This window comes from Syngnathus typhle, linkage group LG13 (assembly GCF_033458585.1).
Source record: "Syngnathus typhle isolate RoL2023-S1 ecotype Sweden linkage group LG13, RoL_Styp_1.0, whole genome shotgun sequence".
In the NCBI taxonomy this organism is placed as follows: domain Eukaryota; kingdom Metazoa; phylum Chordata; class Actinopteri; order Syngnathiformes; family Syngnathidae; genus Syngnathus; species Syngnathus typhle.
This window is the reverse complement of record NC_083750.1, coordinates 4,977,885-4,997,828: the sequence shown is the minus strand read 5'-3', so window position 1 is coordinate 4,997,828 and position 19,944 is coordinate 4,977,885. Positions and strand designations below refer to the sequence as shown.

The following is a 19,944-nucleotide window of genomic DNA, read 5'->3' as shown; positions in this document are numbered from 1 at the left end:
CCCAATATGCACACTTCCTGCACATAGTAGGTCTGGTGAGTGTACCCATACAGCATCAGTTACATAGTGTAGTAGTTACCCCCCACGATTTGGGATCTTGGTAAAAGAATGCTATCTTAATAAATCCACCAAAAGCGCATGCAACCTGTTTTGAGAAAACACACACCCGCTTTTTGAGAACTTTGTCAATTATTTAAAATATAAAGTATGGAATGAATAATTCATAGAAAAGCATTTCAACCTGAGTTTCAGTTGCTAAATCGTATATATTATGTAATATCGTAAGTAAAGCCCCGGTAAAGTAATGGATGGGCAGAGTTGTATCTTTCACACTTGTGTTTCAACCTAAATCTAACTTGAACTACCAAAATTTGTTCTGGAAAAAAATAAAACGAAAATGATGTTTGACGGGTTGAGAAGGGCAGTAAAGCCGTACGTTTACATTTAAGTGATTGAAAGTGTTCTTTTAATTATGTCACTAACACGTTCACACAAGAAGCAGCTCATGCTGCCATGCAAGCAAAGTAAACTGCTGATTCAAACACAGATGAATTACCTTTCTGCAAGTTTGCATGACAATAAATATAATAACACAACACCAAATCCTGAAGGTAATACCATAATGCGACTAGTGACACCATGACACCAAAGAAAACAAGCGTATTTTATAGAGCACGATTGACATTTAATTTATAAACCGATTCATATTGAACACGGATATTAAAATATTTGATTATGGGAGATAAGTAGTGTTTGAAATAAAATACTACTAACATACACTTTGACTTATTATCAGCAAATAAAAGACCCATTATTTATTTTTTTATCATTTCTAATATTTCTTTGAGGTATGTTCTTCAATGAATTTAAAAAGTATTATGCTCAAGAAAAAAAGTCTCATTTTACATGTTAAAGAAACTAATATGTGAAGATACCTTCAGATTACCACAGTTGCGTAACTCAACAAAATCCATCACGTTTAGAAGCAACTTTGTGTACCATGTCACCTGTTACACATTTTATTCCCCAGACAAAATGCGTTCATAAAAGTGAACTTTTATATATTTTTTATAGAACAAACTGCAGCTACGTTCATGCACTCAATTTATTAGAAGTTTACTAGTTGTTCACCACAAAGCATTAATTATAAACTTCAGAAAAATATTGATAAAATATTTATTCATTTGTCAGAAGTTCCTTTTTAAAAACAAACAAAAGGAGGTTTGATTTTCCATTTCATTTAAACAAAGTTGGTCACACTTTTTTTTTTTTTAAACATAAAAACTATAACTCATCATTTCTTTTACTGGCGTCGTTACAGTAGTCTGGAAAAAAAAGCAGAAAAAAAGTGTTGGTCAGCAAGTTGATTAATTGATATAGCTATTGATAAAATCTTATTTGAGATGCCGCAGTACCAAGATGATCACGCTATTTTCGTTTCCTGATCGCATTTCGTTATTAATTAAAGAGCTCGACATGATTTCACTTAAGTATGTCTAACAGGGTTAACGGACGCTAACTGTATTTCAGTAGTTAGAAACAATTAACAAAAACTAACTTACTATACAATATGTACACATTGGGGCGCGGATAGTGAAATTACACCCTGAATATCAAGAGAAATGCTTTAAAACGTGGTTTGTTGCCCTAATTATGTTTTGATGTATGCATCCAAAAACCACAAAAATGTTAAAACCAAATATCTACTTGAAGTAAATAGTGATGTGATATCCTGTTGGGTAAATTGACAAAAACCCGACTTACGTGATAAACACTGTGTGAAGGAAATACGGTACCTGAAACAATGTTGCATAACTCCTTTTGCGCATCCTCTGTGTTCTGGCTGAAAAGAGCGATGATATCATCCTCTAGCTCCTCTACAATGATTTCACACTGAGTGGGGAAAAAAAAAGCATAAGAGGAGAAGAAAGATTTGGCCTGGAGGTAAAAGTAGAGCAGCTTGGCCATACACACACAGTATTGTCTTATATATATATTTTTTACACAATGGACGACCGCTGTTTGCAGGGCTGAGGCCATTTTCCCCCCACTGCTTGCCCAACTGTTCGGCCATTTTGACGGCTCCGATTCACACATTTTATTCTGCTCGCACTGGTCGCGTAGTGCTGCATACTGCTGCCCTTGCCTCGAATGGCACGGGTTTGATACCCGGTCAGTACCACAGTACCCCACCACAGATGAAAAGTAGGTTGATTGTGTCAGGGTTATCAAACCTGTGCCCAAAAAAAATCAGGCGAGTGACTCACTGTGGCGACAGCTGAAGAAACAAGCCAAAAGTCACAGCAACATTAACGTTGCATTTATCAATCGGACTCATCAATTTAGTATATCTTTGACTCGAAATTTTCGAAATGATTAACAAATCAGAATCTGACCATGAATTACATCCACCAACTGATTTGAAGAAAGAGGTTGACTTGTTTTGTCTTCAAAACTAAACATTTTACATGGCCGTTTTTGCCCTGACTTCTGTTTACCTTTAAAATTGGGTTCAAAGTTCAGAGTAGCCATGATTTCGCATTTTGGGTCTTGTAGATGCTGTGTTTGCACTGAAGTCCTTACCAAACCTTGGTACAGTGCTAATTGTGTTCTTTGTCTCAGCTTTTACGTGATTCATTTCTTGTAACAACAGATTACTGGCTTTAAATAAACATTTCATCTTATCCTGGTGTGATTGTGTAACATCCAAAAACAGATGTATGCATAACACTGATCTCTATCACTTACAAAAGGATTGAGGTCATGATAGATTATCATACTAATATTGCATTCAAGAAGAGCTCCCATTCTTGATGAACACGTCCAAAATTTCAAGTCACCAAACTACCATTGCATAACACACATCTCCGAAACTCATAAGATAAACCCTTAACAGCTCTTGTCAAACAGTTACTCTTATTATCATTATTAGTAATGTATCTGGCTGTGTTATTTAATCTATATCCTTTTTGGTGATGAATGTTATGAGAATGTGAATGGAAAGATGTAGAAAAAGGGATTAGAATGGAAGGATTTAAAAAAATAATCCTTGGTACTTGGTAAAAGCAACATCAACCCTTCACCCCTCAATACTACCGGGCAGGGATTCTTGCATTGAAAAGCAATTCTTTCCTTCTACAATTAAATTAGTCGTATATTTAGGTCTTTTTTTTTTAAGTTTTACATTATTAACAACTAATAACGGGTCTGGTCCCGTGAATAGAGCATATAAACCTAAATTCAAGTAAAATAGAGAATCCAAGGGTAATATTCCATATATCCAAATTGGGTCAATTTGTAATGTTTAATTTGACTAAAATGCCCCTGAAAAAAATCATAAACCATTTAGAAATCATGATATGGACCTTATTTTAAATCTTGTATAACTCATAGGGTCTAGATTTATGCTGAACTTTAACTTGAGCACCTTTGGACATAGAGTTTGAATGTTCAAATGCATAATCAAAACATTAATAAACTATAATTTATTTTAGACTACATTGAAATAAGTCAAAAGTTACAGTACTCTATCAACCTAGTTTTTTTTAATTTCTCAATGTCTATAATAATTCGACTGGATATAAAAGGCTACAGAAATGTGTACATCTTTTGCACTCACTGCGAACTTCAAGGCATTGGGAGCTTCAGGTCCGTCGAACTGGAAGTTTTTAAGGTCAGGGAAGTCCCCAGTGGGCCCACTGCTCCGAGGTGCAAACCTTATGTATTGTTTTTTCTGTGTATCAGGGTCCACGTGGAGGGCATAGTCACTCATGGAATTGCAAACTCCATCCAAGAGCTCACTGAGGTGAGTCTCAGAACGAGCCAGAGGTACCTGGGACACACACGCACGCACACACACACACATGCACACACACACACACACACACACACATAAGGGGGAGGCTAAATGAGATTGTAGACTATTGTGTTACTTCCTAAACATGTCATTATTTCCTTCAAATAAATTCCTTTGTTCGAAAAATCTAGAAAAGAACCAAGTTAATCGATGTAAAATGGACCCTTTGCAAAATCTAAAAATTCAAAGCAATAACAAACAAGTATTCAAACTAGTCAACGTAAACATTGAAATTGTGCGTCACGGTAATGGCAAATAAAAAACAGAAACTAATGAAAGAGGGGAAAAAACTCTTTAAAACCTCCATAAGTCCTTTGGAGTGCCCTTGTGTCAGCTGTCTTACACCACAAGACTCTGTAGGTCAGCAGTATGACCTATTTGTGCCTGGTTTTCTTCATCCTCACTAACAACCCTCACCCCCCAACTCTGACTTTTAACCTGTGCCAATACCTCCCCACCGCTCCATCCAAACCCCGCGCTCTTTTTCCTGTGCAAGACAAAACAGAGAGCAGCCAAGTCTAGACGGGTCAAGCCAGGTGCAGCGCCCTGACCAGCCCCGGAAGGACACCCGTATCTGGGGATCTGTGGTGATGCATGGGGGAGCAGGAGGTGGGGACAGGGCAATGAAAAGGGCAAAAGAAACTGACCAGGGCTGGGAAAAAACACAGAGGGGTGCATTTCCTTTGGAGCATGGTCGTCAAAGGAGACGGAAAACGCAGGGGGGGCTCAACAGAAGCCAAGTACAGGGGAAAAAAGCCCACTTTTGCATCTGCTTTTGTGTCCCACATATCCCCTGCTCCATCCTCCAATGATCAAACAGAAGAAATCTTCCTTGTCTTTTTTTTTTCCCCCATTCAAAAGTGGACAACTGTTACTGTGGTAACTAAAGTTTGGTGGGAAGGATGGAAGCAATATTTGAAGATGAATAAAGACTTGGATATGTTCATTTAGCTTTTGTCACTTTATTGTGCTTCCTTCTGCGCCATTTGTAGACATTACATGTAGTTTCCTCCAACATCATCTATTAATTTGCATTTCTCTTCTGCTACTCTTTTCTACTTGCAATAGCAGTACTAAAATCCTTAAACCAATCACTAATCCCCCCCGTCGGACTCTTCCACATGCGTTTCATTCAAGGAGAAATGTGAGTCATTCAGAAGAGGATCCCTTGAGCTTGTGCACAGGAGGAAGGAAGTTGGCGGAACAACAGAATGTTACAGCACGAGGGCAAAGGCTGAAGGGCGAGCAATGAAGGATGTAGGTCACCCCCCAGCCCATGATGATGAGGTTCAGATGTCAATCTTTATCTGTTCGCACTAACTTTTTTCCATATTAAATACTGTCATTGCATGTACATTTCATCCTTATTCATTAAAATGTACTTTTTTAAAATTGTCTCGCAGCCCATAATCATTTTCACGACAGAAACAATTATTATCGTTCCCCAAAAAAATAAAATGAAACAATTTCTTAAACATTCACCTAGTAACAGGCACTGAATGAAAAATATTTCATGACTATCCCTTGACTTTATTACTCTCATCCAGAGGGGAAAGAAAAAAAAAAACTTTTCCTGTCCAACACAACAAAACCATGTTGGTCCATTGCAGCCCTTGGGCTTGTGTCTGTGTCATTATCATGCCATGCTACAAAATGGTTTAGAATTAAACCCCTTCCTTGCCAGTTGCAGTGCTGTGAAAAGGAGCTGTCAGTCACTGTGTTGTTTGAAGAATGAGGTGGAGGGGGGTGCATCGGGGGCAATCGGTTGGGCCAGAGAATAGGCTTCTCAGGGATGCTATCCTCCATTCAATTCCCATTGGAGAGGGCGCCATTATTACACCGCTGTGGACGGGGGCCTTTCACTTTCATTGTCCTGCTGAAATGGGCCAATGAAGACCCATTAAAAAAAATAATAATAATATTGACTCGGAAGCAGATGGATGAAAAATAAAATGAAATGTACTTGTCGATGCAAATTAAAACAGTAGAGTAAAAAGGTTTGATAGGAGAACTTCATTATGCCCATTGGGTGATATGTAATTGAGTTGCTGTAATTTATATTCAGTCTTGGAAGAGCTAAAAAATACTGACTTACCCTACAGCTATTTTATGTCAGCATTTCAGAAGAAGATTGGAGGACAGCTGTGACATATGCAGTGGTGTGACACTTGAGGATATTTTTCACTAGGGAACTTAAATTGGTTAATTTCCTTTGACTAATAATGGGAGCTGGATTTTAAATATAAAAATGTTAGCCTTGCTTATTATGTGAATCAAGGGAGCAGGTTAAGAATGGGACAAAAAATACAATTTCGAAGAAAGAATTACATGCTAAAGAAATGACGTGAAATGTGAAGTGCCAAAAGGCCTGAAGAATGAATACGCAAGACAATTTGTGTGTAGCTAGATTCAAAATAGAAGGCTGCAAAATCACCCAACTTTATAAATTGATAATTTGTTATATCATCAGCATCAAACGTGTCTGCTAACTTGCTAATCAGTTAGTCGGCCTATTTAAAATGGTGACAAATAGACACTGTCCCACAGGAATGTGCAAGGACGTGGCCTCAGGAGGAAAATTGATGAAAAAGAGACAGATAATACAAATGGCAATAAAACAACCTCCCAAAAAATTAAAGGTGAACTCCAAGGTCATACATCAGTGTCAGTTCCGTCATTGTTTGAGCTAAAGTGTACTTCATGGAGTAGGACCAAAGAGGAAAGAAAATCATAAAACATTAAGACTGGAATTTGCCAAACTGTGTTGACAAGGCACAAAGCATCTGGGAGAATATAGCTTATGGACAGATGAGACCAAAATTGAATGTTATCTTCTGGGGCTGCTTTGCTACATCTGGCACAGGGTGTCTTGGATCTATGCATGTTACATAGAAATCTCAAGACCATCAAGGGATTCTAGAGAGAAATGTGCTGCCCAGTGTCAGAAAGCTTGGTCTCATTCACAGGTCCAAGGGTCTTGCAACGGGAAATGACCCAAAACATGAGCAAAACATTGGACTATTCTTAAGTGGACCTAAATGCTATTGAACATCTGTGGAAAGCAGTTTGCTCATGAAGAATGAGCTAAAACATTGTCGGAGAGTGACAGAAATATCATTGCAAGTTATTTCTCTCATCTTTTCATTCGTTTGGGAACATAAAAACTAGCTTATTCAGTCACATTTCTGGAGCATGATATCATGTGTCACTGTGTAAGCACACCATTGTGCATCCTCTCATTCTCAATGCATGACTTCCCACCGGTCGCTATGAGATCAACTTGCCTTAAAACTAAGTTCAATGTCTTTGGAAATCTTAAATGTGTCATTGTTACAGCAGGCAGGTTTAACTTTTGTGTCACTGAGCAGCCCCATAGCCCCAGGAAGTCCTACTGTGAAGAGGCCAAAGAGCAGAGACTTAAAACCAGCAAATCCTTCTCGCTGATGGCATCTAAGCTGTGACATCCCTCCCTCTCTGATTCACACTAGGTCAAAAGCTGTTGAAAAGGAGGGAGCTGTGAGGGCATGGGATCAAGGTTTGGCTTCTTCTGTGGTTCAGTAACATTTGATTGACTAAACGACAGGTGGAGGATTGTGTCAGCAAAGGGCAGAGGAGGAGCTCATCCCTGAACTAAACTGATGACTAGAATGGTAACAATTCAGCAATTGTCCACAAAGACGCAAAATTCGGGCAAAGGTTTCAGAATTAAATGCATTATCACGCTCATGAATATGACATTAAAATAGTATGTGCAACTAATTTGAAATAATTCATTCATTTGGATTTTTGTCGTAGAATTTAAAAAAAGTTTTAGACAAATGTTATTATCGTGAATACAGCAAGTACTGTAGTAGATAGTGAGCGCCACCTTGTGGAAGCAACAGGATAATGGGCAGAATCTACGTACGTGTTTTTTAATGACAATGTATCGATTGCGGACGATTCATTTCTCAGCACTCAAAATAAATCCACACAAATCACAGTATCAATCTCGGTCAAGTTATTTTATCTCCGACAGCAGATCTGAAATATTGTAAGCAGTAAAATCTGACAATTGGTTTGAAAGGGAAGAAAATAATAACCCTAGAAGTGAGTCAACGTTTGCGCATCGAACAGGACCATACTTCCAGAAAACAAACCATCTACAGATAACAGTAAGGGACAAAAATAGTAGAAAGAATAATATTGACAATCTCAGCAGGGCTAGACATTTTTTAACAAATAAAAAATAAACCACCGCCTTTTCCGACTTGTTATAAGCAGTCATTGTGGCTTCTGGAGACAAACAACAATATTTCAGACACGCCCATAAAATCAATCTTAGAATTGATTAGTAAATGCTCCATTTGTTCTCTCTTGTAGGCCAGACTCCATACATTTAAATGACTCCTATTAGGTTTGTGTTATTTTACATGGGGATAAACTACATAGGCCGACATGTAGCTTACTGTATCTCTCCAAAGATAAATAATTCGATGCACGATCGATTAGATTGAATTCAATGCACTCACATCTAGTTAATCAAGAACAATTTTCCGATTTAAATTATTTGTCACACCACTAGCCAAAATACTAAAACAATGTCATCGACAAACTGTATTGTCATTACTACATCAAATGTGTTAACTAACCCTAAAGAACACAATCCAGAAATTATTTCAACAATCAAAAATCTGTCTTAATACGGTAATAGTAGCACAAACGGAAGCCCCCTTTTTTTTGCCATCGCTCCCCTTTTTCTCATTTGCTCCAACTAATCAATGCAGATGTCACTGCCAGTCTAACAGGAACTAATCCTGGGAAATCAATACTAGCTAGACACCTTATGATAGCCTGGCCCTTGGAGAATAAAGGATATCCTTGCTCCAGTGGGACGCAACCTTATTAGGCCTGCAACAATAATCTGAATCCAAAGTACTGGTGTGTTCAAACGCTATCGCTGTACCTGTCATTCTCTCTTACATACACAAATGTACGCACATACACACAGTGTATTTGTATTTGTGTATTTTGCTTCCTCAGTTGCCAAGGTAGTGTAGCCGAATGGATTATTCCGCGCACACCTGATCTTCTTGACAAACAGCCTTGGTTGTTAAACTTGGGAGAAACAGAAGATATTGCCTATTTGGATACCATTTGCCTTAGAAAAATCATAATCACGATCTTTCTGTTCAATATCGAAATCACAATTATTTACACGATTATTTTGTTGAAACTGGAAAAGCATGTTTTGAGTATGTTTGGAACAGCATTTACTCAACATGTTTAAAAAAAAAAAAACACTCACCTGTTTACAGTGTTGGGAAAGTTCATTTTCTACACAAACTAGTTCAAAGTTCAGTTCACAAATTTAAGGGAAAAAAAAGTCAGCAGGCCGGGAAGGCACCCTCCTACTTTAGTTTTGTATTACCAATTCTATATTTTGTTTTTTGCCTTCTTTATATGCTTTTAATCACTGTATGTATTTGTGTAATTTACCTTTTTGTCTTTCATGGTTCCATCTGGATTGAGTCTAAAGCTGCCAATATTAATAGTTTTCTTTGGGTCCACCTGGTCGATTGAGTGATTCAATTCATCCACAATTGCGCGGCAAGCTGGAAAACACAGGTTAGGTTTAGGGCTAGAATGGGATTTGGTTGCCAGAAATCTTAGTGTACAGTTCACATTATATTCAAATAGTTTTGCAATTGAAAAATGTACACTTTGGTGGTTACAATCTTATACATTTGCCAAAGCTTGCAATGAAAATGTTGCATGGAGTCAGTATAGTGTCATAGAAAATAATACCAAATAACTCACCAGAACAGTATAATGTCGGGTCCCTCTTTGCCTGGTTGCGACAGATGAAGAGAAACAGCACAGTTATCTGTACAATCCATTGGCCCATAGTGTTTTGTTAACCTCGAGAGAGAGTGCGTTGAAATGTTAGTGACACTTGGCATTTATATAATAGGTCTATATGTAAAAAGAATTTGTCAGCACTAAAATTCATGCCACAAAAAAAATGTAAGGGCTTTCTGGGGATGAGATTTATGATGGCCCGCCCACTTTTGGAGCTCAGCTTCCTGTTTTTGTCTACGTCACAGAAGGCAGGCAGGCAACCATTGGCATCATTTCCTTTTATAATTCACATTTGGTCTGGACGTACGGATTACACAAAGTGGAAACTTAAACCACTACAGTAGACTTTTGTCACACGTATGTGCATGAATAAGCAGATGCAGCAGAATAAATAACAAAAAACAATGTGGACGTTGCTGTCTGTGGGATAGGGCTGACAGACACAGCCTGCTTTCTTAACTGTATCCAGTCGGTGGGTTTTGGTTAGGAAGCAAAATGAAGTCACTCTTGCATAAAACACTATCAACATGCAGGAGACAAGTGGCGCGTCGTGATATTTCATATTCAGTCAGCGTGTTTCTGTCAGTATGTGAAATGGGCATCCATTGTACGTACTTGACAGGGTTAGGGACGGTAGGGGGGCGTAGTCATATTCTTCAGTAAAAGTGGTAGTTTCTGAAGGCATTACTTATTTTGTTAATATTTCTCCAAAGTGAATGGATAAAATAGATGTAAAATTTCCATAAATACATTAAGAGACCATCACGGCTGGATTGTCAGTTACTATAGGACACTTCTGACTTGTGTGCATTTCCAAGTAGAGAATTACAGACAAATAAATTGGTAAATGTGCTTTTCCGAGTAGAGAATTACAGAAAACACAAATGTTGGCTAGTAAAATTGGTGTTTGCGGGCGCGCGTTTGGTACAAAACAATTTTGTTAAAAAAAAGTAGCCAACATTCATATGGATGTATAAGAGGTCCTTTGTCTGAACTGTAAAAGTTACTTGATATATGAACATGGATACCTGATCCAATTTGTTGACTAGCCATCAATAGGTGAATTAAAATGTTTACAACTATTAAATAATCACTTCGTAGATGCCAATTTAAAAACGTTTCTTTTTAGTTTTACACACAAAAAAAAATACGCTTTGTTTCTGCAATATACGCTCCTGAGCGTAATATGAAACCAAACATTCAATAATGTTGCATTGGAGTTTGGTACTCTTCCTAGATGGCAGCGTTTTACTGAGAGCAAATAATCCAAGCAAAAACCGGCTCACTGTCCTTAATTAACTAAATGTGGTAGTATAAAAACAACGAACAACTGTCATAGATTTCCTTTTCGGCTTTTACCTGTTTTGGACTTCACACGAACTGTCACAACAGGTCGGTCGTTTCAGGTTTCATTTGCATGACGGTACGACTGCCTGACTTCCTAAAAACTTTCACAATTAAAATGTGAAACCTGAGCAACGCCAGTTGTTTTTGTGAGTGCAACCGCAAATGCTACATTATTGACATAACAGCTCTCTACAGTCTGTAAAAAAATGGTTTCTTGCATTAGTGTTTGTTATTGGGTCAACACAAAACAATTTATGCTTATTTTGAAAGCACACTCACCAAACCTTACTATACCTACTTCCTTTCTTGACCATGTTCGTTCCACTAATGCAACGTGCTTAACTGGAGTGTAGCCACGTTAGGTTAGGCAGAAGATCACGTTAACCAATCAAATTCAAGATCCCTAAATTTGATTTCAGCACCCCCAAAAGTGGTGACAGCTGTAATTTCACGGAATATATTTTATAGTAAAAATAAAAAAACACATGAATTATATGTAAATAACAAACGGTTCTGGACTATGCCGGATTAAACTATATTATAAATGAATGTGTTTTTCCATTTTTTTTCATCTTTTATATTCTTTGTCCGATATCACTTATTAAAACAGGGAGGCTAATAAAATAAGAATTCCATTTAATTTGTCAGGGCCACCATAGCCTTTTTCCTGTGCATAAACCCCAGTCTTGAATATTTAGTAAATGCGCATGTATTGATATATTGAATCTTCAATTGATGTACTGTATTTCAATTTATTGATCACTTCTTAGGGCTGTGTAGTACAGTGGAGCACTGGTTAGCACGTCCACCTCACAGTTGAGAGGTGCAGGGTCCCAATTCATGCTTCGGCCTTCCTGTGTGGATCTTCTCTGGGTACTCTGGCTTCCTCCCATGTTTCAAAATCATGTATGGTATTCTGATTGACCACTCCAAATTGTCTGTAGGTGTGAATGCAAATGGTTGTTCGTCTATGTTGATCAGTTCATGGTGTACCCCGCTCACCGCCCAAAGTCTGCTGAGATAGGCATGATGACAATGTTTGAAACGAACGTCTTTATTTAAGGAAAAGGGAGCAGGAGACTGGAACGAAGCAAAGCGAGCAAACCGGCAGACAGGATGTTGAGCTGAGGCGTGGTCAGGGACAGGCAGGGAGTCGGGACAGGCAGCATTCAGGAGTGGTCGAGTCAACAGGAGGGCTAGGTCGGCAAAGGGAGTCAGAAAAGGAAACAGGTCGAGCGCAGAAACAGGTAACAAACAGACAAGTAGCAAGACAGACAAACCGATCAGGAGTGATGGAAATGAAGGGTATAAGTAGCAGAGTTAAAGAGAGTAATGAGCAGCAGATGGGGGAGGGAGGGGCAGGAGCAGAGAAACGGAACTGTCCCAGGTGCTGATGGCACAGATATGTGACATTTGGATGGATGGATGGATGGATGGATGGATGGATGGATGGATGGATGGATGGATGGATGGATGGATGGATGGATGGATGGATGGATGGATGGATGGATGGATGGATGGATGGATGGATGGATGGATGGATGGATGGACGGATGGACGGATGGACGGATGGATGATGGATGATGGATGATGGATGATGGATGATGGATGATGGATGATGGATGATGGATGATGGATGGATGATGGATGATGGATGATGGATGATGGATGATGGATGATGGATGATGGATGGATGATGGATGATGGATGGATGGATGGATGGATGGATGGATGGAAGGATGGATGGAAGGATGGATGGATGGATGGATGGATGGATGGATGGATGGATGGATGGATGGATGGATGGATGGATGGATGGATGGATGGATGGATGGATGGATGGATGGATGGATGGATGGATGGATGGATGGATGGATGGATGGTGGATGGATGGATGGATAAAACATAAAATTGATGGTTCAACAACTATTTTACATTGGAACATGGGAGAATTAAGTATACGACCTTTTGTTTGTGCAAAACAGAGATGTAGATTGACTGATAACGGACGGATGGATGGATGGATGGATGGATGAACGAATGATTGATTACTGCTTAATAGTTGCAAAATACTAAATTAAGTTACACCATTTCCCATCCCTAATGTTACATTTTAAGTTGTGCTTAACATTTTAATACAGTTGCTTTCTACAGGCAGCTAGTTGTGTGACCTTGACAACAGGATGCTTTGTGTATCCATGTGACGGCTATCAGTGACAGCAGAGCTTTTCACTCGATTTTCACTAAAGGCCAGCTCTGATAAACTCTGCCTCACTGAAAGAAATATTGACGTTGTCTGTATCAAGGTGACAAGGTAATTGTTTTTCCTCCTAGTTTGTTTTAAACAACCCTGCATTCATTCTTTTTTTATATATATAGTGGTACTTGTGTAAAGGATATGCAGTATTGATCAATTTAAAAATAGACTATCAGTGGTGCCAGTCACATTGATGAGACTTGGTTTATCTTGGATTGCTGTCTTTATTGTTGAGGTTATGTCCTTTGCTTTGACCCTTTCCTAATTCTGTACCAACAATTGTCCAGTGAAATTACAAATAGCAGGAATTTATTATCCGTGTTCAAAAGAGCCTATGTGAGTTAAAGTATTTACAGCATTTAATTCAGCAATTAATTCCTGATAAGAAAATGCAATGTGTTTTTAAGAGGTGAAACCCAACTGTTAAAATTGTTGTATCACAATGATATCTTAAAAAACAAAGAATAGAGATCTTGTTTTTATTTTTTATGGGTCAATAAGTATTCTCTCTGATGAATTTACCTTTCTAATTTTACTGTTTCAAAGCCAGCGTGACAGTGGATTCGTCTGGTGGGCACACCTCCAAAGTCACCAATTGGAGGTGTCATATGGAATCACTTCATTACGCTGTGTGAGGGAATTAAGCTTGACATTCAGTGGCATGGCTGTAATATGGGATTCAAAGCATTTAGGAAGATTGGCTGTCAGGTTAGATCCACTGCTTGTTTATATTGCAAATGTTTGATTCTTCCACCAATTATCAGTGCCATCAAGTAAATTCTTTTTTTTTTTCAAAAATTTATATTATTGGTCTGACTACATGTGTGGGTGTCTCTTTTTTTCCCCATTTATTTATTTATTTATCATTTTTTACCAATCTAAAGTGTTGAAAATGTCTTGCTCTCTGTAATGCTACAATGGTAATGATTGTATCTCACTTGTCCATAGTGATCTTGGAGAGCCTCCAGTTACCTGGGGCCCTGATCAGAGAGCTCAATGGATTTGGATTAATTAAGACCTCAGACTCATGATTCCTGATAAAGTATACAGGAGTTGACAGAAGTCACAGTTTGGTTATATTTTCAACCTAATGACGATAAACTGTCATGACGTCCCGGTGATGGACTAGTACACTAATGAGATGATAATCTCATTCAATTTCCTTATTCGTTCTTTGACTATGCTGTTCAATTGTATTGGTCAGGAAATACAGTTATAGTAGCCTACATACCAAACATTCCATAGATTCTGCTTTGTGAATTTTATGCATTTGCTCACTATACACTCGAGCCATGGCATTCCAGTCTGGATGCTGCTGTCTGGTGTGTGCTCATGTCAGCAGTGGAAATTGTACCATGGCTGAGCAGCCCAACATCTTCATTCACCAACTGTCGCAATAATCTGACACACTCTTATCATCTCAGTACTGGAAAATTTCACTCAGTGTGTGCATGTGTAGAGTGCATGTGTGTAACAAAGAGGAGGGGGTGCGGAGGGGCAAGAGAGAGAGAGCGAGAGAGAGAGGGGGAGACCGACAACACCTCTTGAATGAGGCATTCAGCCACAGAGTGACACCAACACCATCCATTCATTTTCCGAACCACTTATCATCACGAGGGTCGCGGGTGTGCAGGAGCCTATCCCCTCAGTCTTTGAGGCGACACCCTGAACTGGTCACCAGCCAATCACAGAGCACATATAGATGAACAACCATTCACACTCACAATCACACAAGCGGACAATTTGGAGTGGTCAGTCGGTCTGCCATGCATGTTTTGGGAATGTGGGAGGAAGACGTAGTATCCGTGGGAAACCCACGCAGGCTCAGGGAGAACATGCAAACTCCACACAGGAAGGCCAAAGCATGAATTGGGACCCAGCACCTCTTCTGAACTGTGAACCAGTTCAGACTGTACCCCGTGATAGGCGCGTGAAAGCAGTATGGAAAAAGGATGGATGTTCATGTTCAATGTACCTAAGCAGGCACAGTGTTCCTGGTGATGGGCACAATGTCATTCAAGATATATCCTTGGGCTATTAATACCAATGATACCGCCATCATTAAAATATATAATGGAAAAAATGGAATAATTAAATCCTTGAGGCTCATATCACAGGATACCAGTTGTGTGAATGGAGGCGTATCAATGTTTACCAACCCTTACAAATGGCAAACAAGCATGGCAAAACAGTGTGTTGTGTGCACACGCGTGTGTGTGTGTGTTCACACGTGTGTGTGTATGCGGGCATGCGTGTGTGTGTGTGCGTGTGTGCGTGGACAGCAGCTGCTACTTACTCTGTGTGTGTCTCTTAGGACCAAGTGGGGCTCTGACTATTTGTTGTGAAAGGGCATGTGCACGTGCATGAGTCCGTATGTTTGCTTAGGGAGGCGTATGAAGGGCACTTCAATGAGACGGTGAAAACATCGGTCGAATAAGGGGAAAACAGCAGGTATAAACTACAAAAGAATCAGCTACCTCCCCCAAAGTAATAGGAAATTAATTTGATTTCTTTAAATGTACGCAGTCTTTTATGTACTCCGTATCGCTGCAAAACAAACCCTTTTTTTTTTTACATATTTACATGAATGCAAGCCTCTCTCCACCTCTTTCCTTTAAATGTTTTAAAGTTTTGTTTTATGTAATCTAATTAATCACAAGTTCCTTATTAATTTGCCAGTCTACTTGAATAGTGGAGTATCATAAACATAGAATTAACTTAAACAGTGACCATTCAAAAAATTTAATTGACAGATTTTACAAGTACAACATTTTTCTTCTTACGTCCGAAAAAAAAAAAAAAATCTAAATATAGGTATCCAAACAGAAATAAACAGAATGTTAAATAGCTACGCATGTTCAATCTCACTAAATACAAGACAAACATATGGGAAAGTGATGGCCCACACACATTGACAATGGACCACCCAAAACATTTTCTACCAGCAAACATACTGCACACAAACACACACGCACGCACACACACAGAGTTAATCATGTGACCTTGATAATAGCATATGGTTCACTGTTCTCGTACCATGAATCCCCACAGCAGATGCCTAATGTGCAAAAGTGGACACACACCTACACACGCGCACACACACACATACACGCAGTTTATTTTCCATATGCAAACAAGGTGATTATATGCATGCCACTGATGAACAACAAACAAAAATGTGTAGCATAAACCTAATCACCATATCCAATGTGTATTTATCCAGAACTTTAAGATCTAATCCTCACATCTAACTCATTAAGAGTGGGAGGCTTAATTCTTTCTTGGACTTGGACTCAAAAGAGGCAGATGGCCAGGAGGAGGGAGACTGGAGGAGAAAGGGGAGGGTTGCTCTGGCAAGGGTTATGCATGTGTTGAGATAACTGATATTAATCTCATTGATAATTAGTCTCCCAAGTGAGCCTAATTAAAGGAAAATTAGGAAGTAGCTGCATATTTTTAAGCAAGTCATTTTTCATACAGTATGGGGAAAAAGAGAGATCTTTCTGCCGTCAAGTGTGAATTCAATTTGTGTGGCAACATTTTCACCACACAGGTACGCTGGCGTTGGGTCCAATGGCAACGAGAAGTAGCATGTGTAGTAGCGGGTGCTGGGCATTCATATGAGGGGAAACTCAGCTCCGCCTCAGACAGATCATCCAATCATCATGCAGGCAGCCCACTGCCCTGATGGGGGTTGGGGGGGATAAAGCCCAACATTTATCCAATGTCCTGTGTAAAAGCACTGTGGTGCTGCCGGCAGTACATATTTCACAACTTTTTTTTCCGTTTGGAGGGCGCCACAATGGGGCTGGGAACAGTCATGAAAAATGAATCAATAACTTTTCAGGTTTTCTGGGATGTCTGGGAACCCTGACAATTTGCAACTTACTCATCCTTTTGTTTCTTCTCAAGGAATTTTGAGGTTAATGACAGCGGACAGATGCAAAACACGGAGTCGGGTGATATAAGTGCACATTGTGTTGTCATGTCACAGTGGATTTGTTTCGGTGACCTACACCAGCGGTTCCCCACCTTTTTTTGCGCCGCGGACCGGTTACATGTCAGACAAAATTTTCATGGACCGGCCTTTATATAAATATATAAATAAATAATACATTTATAATGAAAACCGCATAAAAATAAATCTCACCATTAAGTATCTGCTCCGTAGCTTTGCGGGCTCGAGTGGGGACAGGTTACGTGACTGGGACGAGCGTCTTGACTTTAATTAATTGATCTTTTTTTTCCTGTGCGGCCCGGTACCAAATGACCCACGGACGGGTAACGGTCCACGGCCCGGTGGTTGAGGACCTCTGACCTACACAGTCAAGATGGTGAAACGGTCTGCAGAGAAGCTTCAGCCTGAGTGGGAGGAGACGGCAGGGTGGAGTACTTGAGGGAAAGATCCAAACCCACCAGGGGGCTTACCACGCTGAGCCATGTCAAAATGTAGTTTGCTTGTCTACAGACACAAAAGCACAAAACACGTTTATATGTTTGTTTGTATGCGTGTGTGTCTGTGACGTCTGGCCGAAAAAATTGATTTTTTCAAAAATCTGTACTAACGACCCCTTTACAACTTCCAGCTTCCGTCACGATTACATCATTGTGGTAAGCCAGTAAAAAGAAAAAGATTTAAAAAAAAAAAAAAAAAGGATGTAAAATGACATCTCATGCCACCCTCTTACCAGTCATGAAATCACGAAAATGATAATCGCCATCTTAAGTGCCATGTCTGTTCCGTCTTACCTTTGTTGCTCTGTTTCTAACTGCAGTACTGGTCTCATAAATTCTTCTGTTTTACACGGATGGATCATAAAGAAAGGCTGACCCAGCAGTGGATGCTCCTGCCACAGAAGTAAATAGCTAATAAAATACCTTCGTCACATTCAATATCCATATTAAAGTGATACACTACCTGCTGCGTGATAGTTGTCAACGGGCTGTGCTGCAATCGCAACCTGAAATTTGGATGAACAAAACTCCACACTTCCTCCAGAGAAAGACTCCTTCCCTCTAATATACAGACAGAATAAATAAAATAAAATACATAAGTGCAATGGAACATCGAAATTTAGGTGTCATTGAAGCCGTACAAATCAAATGTATTTTTCTATAGTTTTGTATTTCGAGTTAATTTTTTATTTCATCTCGCAAGTATAGCATGTTTAATCCAAATCATCTTGGTGAAACCTGCGGGATGATTCGGCATGTACTGACCCCACTTAGTGGTCATGAAGGGAATAAAAAGAACTAACCTAGAGTGGAGGCTCTGAAATAGAGCACAGGCGCCATATAGCTGCAGGAATACAGGATGTGATACTCATACTGAAGCAAACTTCTGCTTCCATCTTCATCATATTCATGACCAAAGTCATCAGTTAAGCCGTAAACATCTGCTTCGTCAGCTGTAGCACCCTAGAGAGGACGGAAAGAGTTTCTAACTTTCATCATAGATGACTCTGACGTATTGTTGGCAATGCTGCCCAAAGTCTCGACACCCGACGTACAAAGGTGAAATAAATAACAATGAAAAGAAATCTGATGAACATTTTTCCAAGAAAAAAAATGTACATTTCTAGCAATTTTTCACCTGTTCTAGTTGATCACCTATGGTGTCGCAAGAAGTGTGTGACTCTAAGTCGGAACTCGAGCCGTCTTGATTCCGTGTAGCCTGGGAATTTATGAAGACTGACTTGAGAGCAGTCTTTCTCATGTAACCCTCCTCTGAACCCTGATGGTAAACTCACATTAGTCACACATGTACAACAGATATCTTTGCCATAGAGTATCAATTCTTCACCTGGATGGGCTCCCAACTCCAGCCATCTCTTAACTGATCAGACAGCTTGAGGAAGACCTGACAGCATTGATGGAAGTTTTCTGCACCCTGCAGACAGCTCATTTCTGCACAGAAAGAATATGATTGATGCCTCTGTAAATAAAGCTATGTAAAACCTTGTGAATTACAACTAGGCCCATAAATATCGGTCGATCCTACTCATGGACGATTGACATAAAATTCCCTCCCACGTTCCCAAAACATCCATGGCAGACCGAATGGCAACGCAAGATGGCCGGAGGAGACTTCACTTATCGCTACGGCAACTCGGAGGCATTACGGTACAACGTTGTTAACTAGGCACTGGTTTCACTCGAACGTCATTCCGGCATCCAAAATCAAGGGGGCTAAAAGGCTAATTTTAGTTGTTTATTGCGGTAGCGAAAAAGATACAAGATGTTGACAAACTTAAATTCAAAAGCAATTGTACATTCTTGCTATTTTGGTCGCGCTCACAAACAGCAATGTAATATTGTGTGACGAATTCGTTTAACGCATTTACGTGCAGATAAACGATAACGGGCTCAAAGTGCGACTCTATGATGACTTTGAGTGGCAAAATCTTACCGATTTCTTGAGATGCATTCCAAACAATTGCTCTTATAGCACGGGAGAAACCAGGGTCGTCATAGACAGAAACAAACTAACAGCGTAATGACAGATCACGTGACTAGTGACACCCCGCCCCCTAAATGTCGACGTCACTAAGTTTCATAAAAAAGCTGTAATAAAACGTACCAAAAAAAGCCCACCACAATTTAAATAAAAGAGTTTGGGGGGGGGCGAACAGGTTACGTCTAA

General features: G+C 39.5%; 2 protein-coding genes across 3 annotated transcripts; both read right to left on the bottom strand.

Moving 5' to 3' along the window:
* Positions 1–1,087: 1,087 nt before the first annotated feature.
* cnpy1 (canopy FGF signaling regulator 1) lies at positions 1,088–11,204 on the bottom strand. Its single transcript, XM_061295749.1, has 6 exons — positions 11,057–11,204; positions 9,656–9,757; positions 9,335–9,450; positions 3,620–3,832; positions 1,797–1,893; positions 1,088–1,325 (listed from the first exon to the last, which is right to left on the bottom strand). The coding sequence occupies exons 2-6, from the start codon at positions 9,741–9,743 to the stop codon at positions 1,285–1,287; spliced, it is 555 nt and encodes a 184-aa protein (XP_061151733.1). The 5' UTR covers positions 9,744–9,757; positions 11,057–11,204; the 3' UTR covers positions 1,088–1,284.
* Positions 11,205–16,027: 4,823 nt separating this feature from the next.
* Positions 16,028–19,821, bottom strand: atg10 (ATG10 autophagy related 10 homolog (S. cerevisiae)). Of its 2 annotated transcripts, XR_009717681.1 has the most exons (8): positions 19,711–19,821; positions 19,105–19,208; positions 18,895–19,035; positions 18,560–18,719; positions 18,220–18,317; positions 18,051–18,148; positions 17,452–17,763; positions 16,028–16,985 (listed from the first exon to the last, which is right to left on the bottom strand). XR_009717681.1 is itself a non-coding variant. In XM_061295964.1 (7 exons), the coding sequence occupies exons 2-7, from the start codon at positions 19,204–19,206 to the stop codon at positions 17,628–17,630; spliced, it is 735 nt and encodes a 244-aa protein (XP_061151948.1). In that variant the 5' UTR covers positions 19,207–19,208; positions 19,711–19,821; the 3' UTR covers positions 16,028–17,627. The 2 variants fall into 2 exon arrangements, 1 of the variants encoding a protein (XP_061151948.1); XM_061295964.1 differs by having other exon boundaries at positions 16,028–17,763.
* Positions 19,822–19,944: the final 123 nt, after the last annotated feature.

Bases quoted from the DNA above. Each gene is read 5' to 3' on its own strand.
- cnpy1 (XM_061295749.1), bottom strand. From the start codon at position 9,743: ATGGGCCAATGGATTGTACAGATAACTGTGCTGTTTCTCTTCATCTGT. The intron at 9,451-9,655 runs GTGAGTTATTTG...TGTGTTTTCCAG, and splicing joins CCCGACATTATACTGTTCTG to CTTGCCGCGCAATTGTGGAT. The intron at 1,326-1,796 runs GTACCGTATTTC...TTTTTTTTCCAG, and splicing joins GTTATGCAACATTGTTTCAG to ACTACTGTAACGACGCCAGT.
- atg10 (XM_061295964.1), bottom strand. From the start codon at position 19,206: ATGAGCTGTCTGCAGGGTGCAGAAAACTTCCATCAATGCTGTCAGGTC. The intron at 18,149-18,219 runs GTAGTGTATCAC...CTTCTGTGGCAG, and splicing joins TGACAACTATCACGCAGCAG to GAGCATCCACTGCTGGGTCA. The intron at 17,764-18,050 runs GTAAGACGGAAC...TTGTGTCTGTAG, and splicing joins TTAGAAACAGAGCAACAAAG to ACAAGCAAACTACATTTTGA.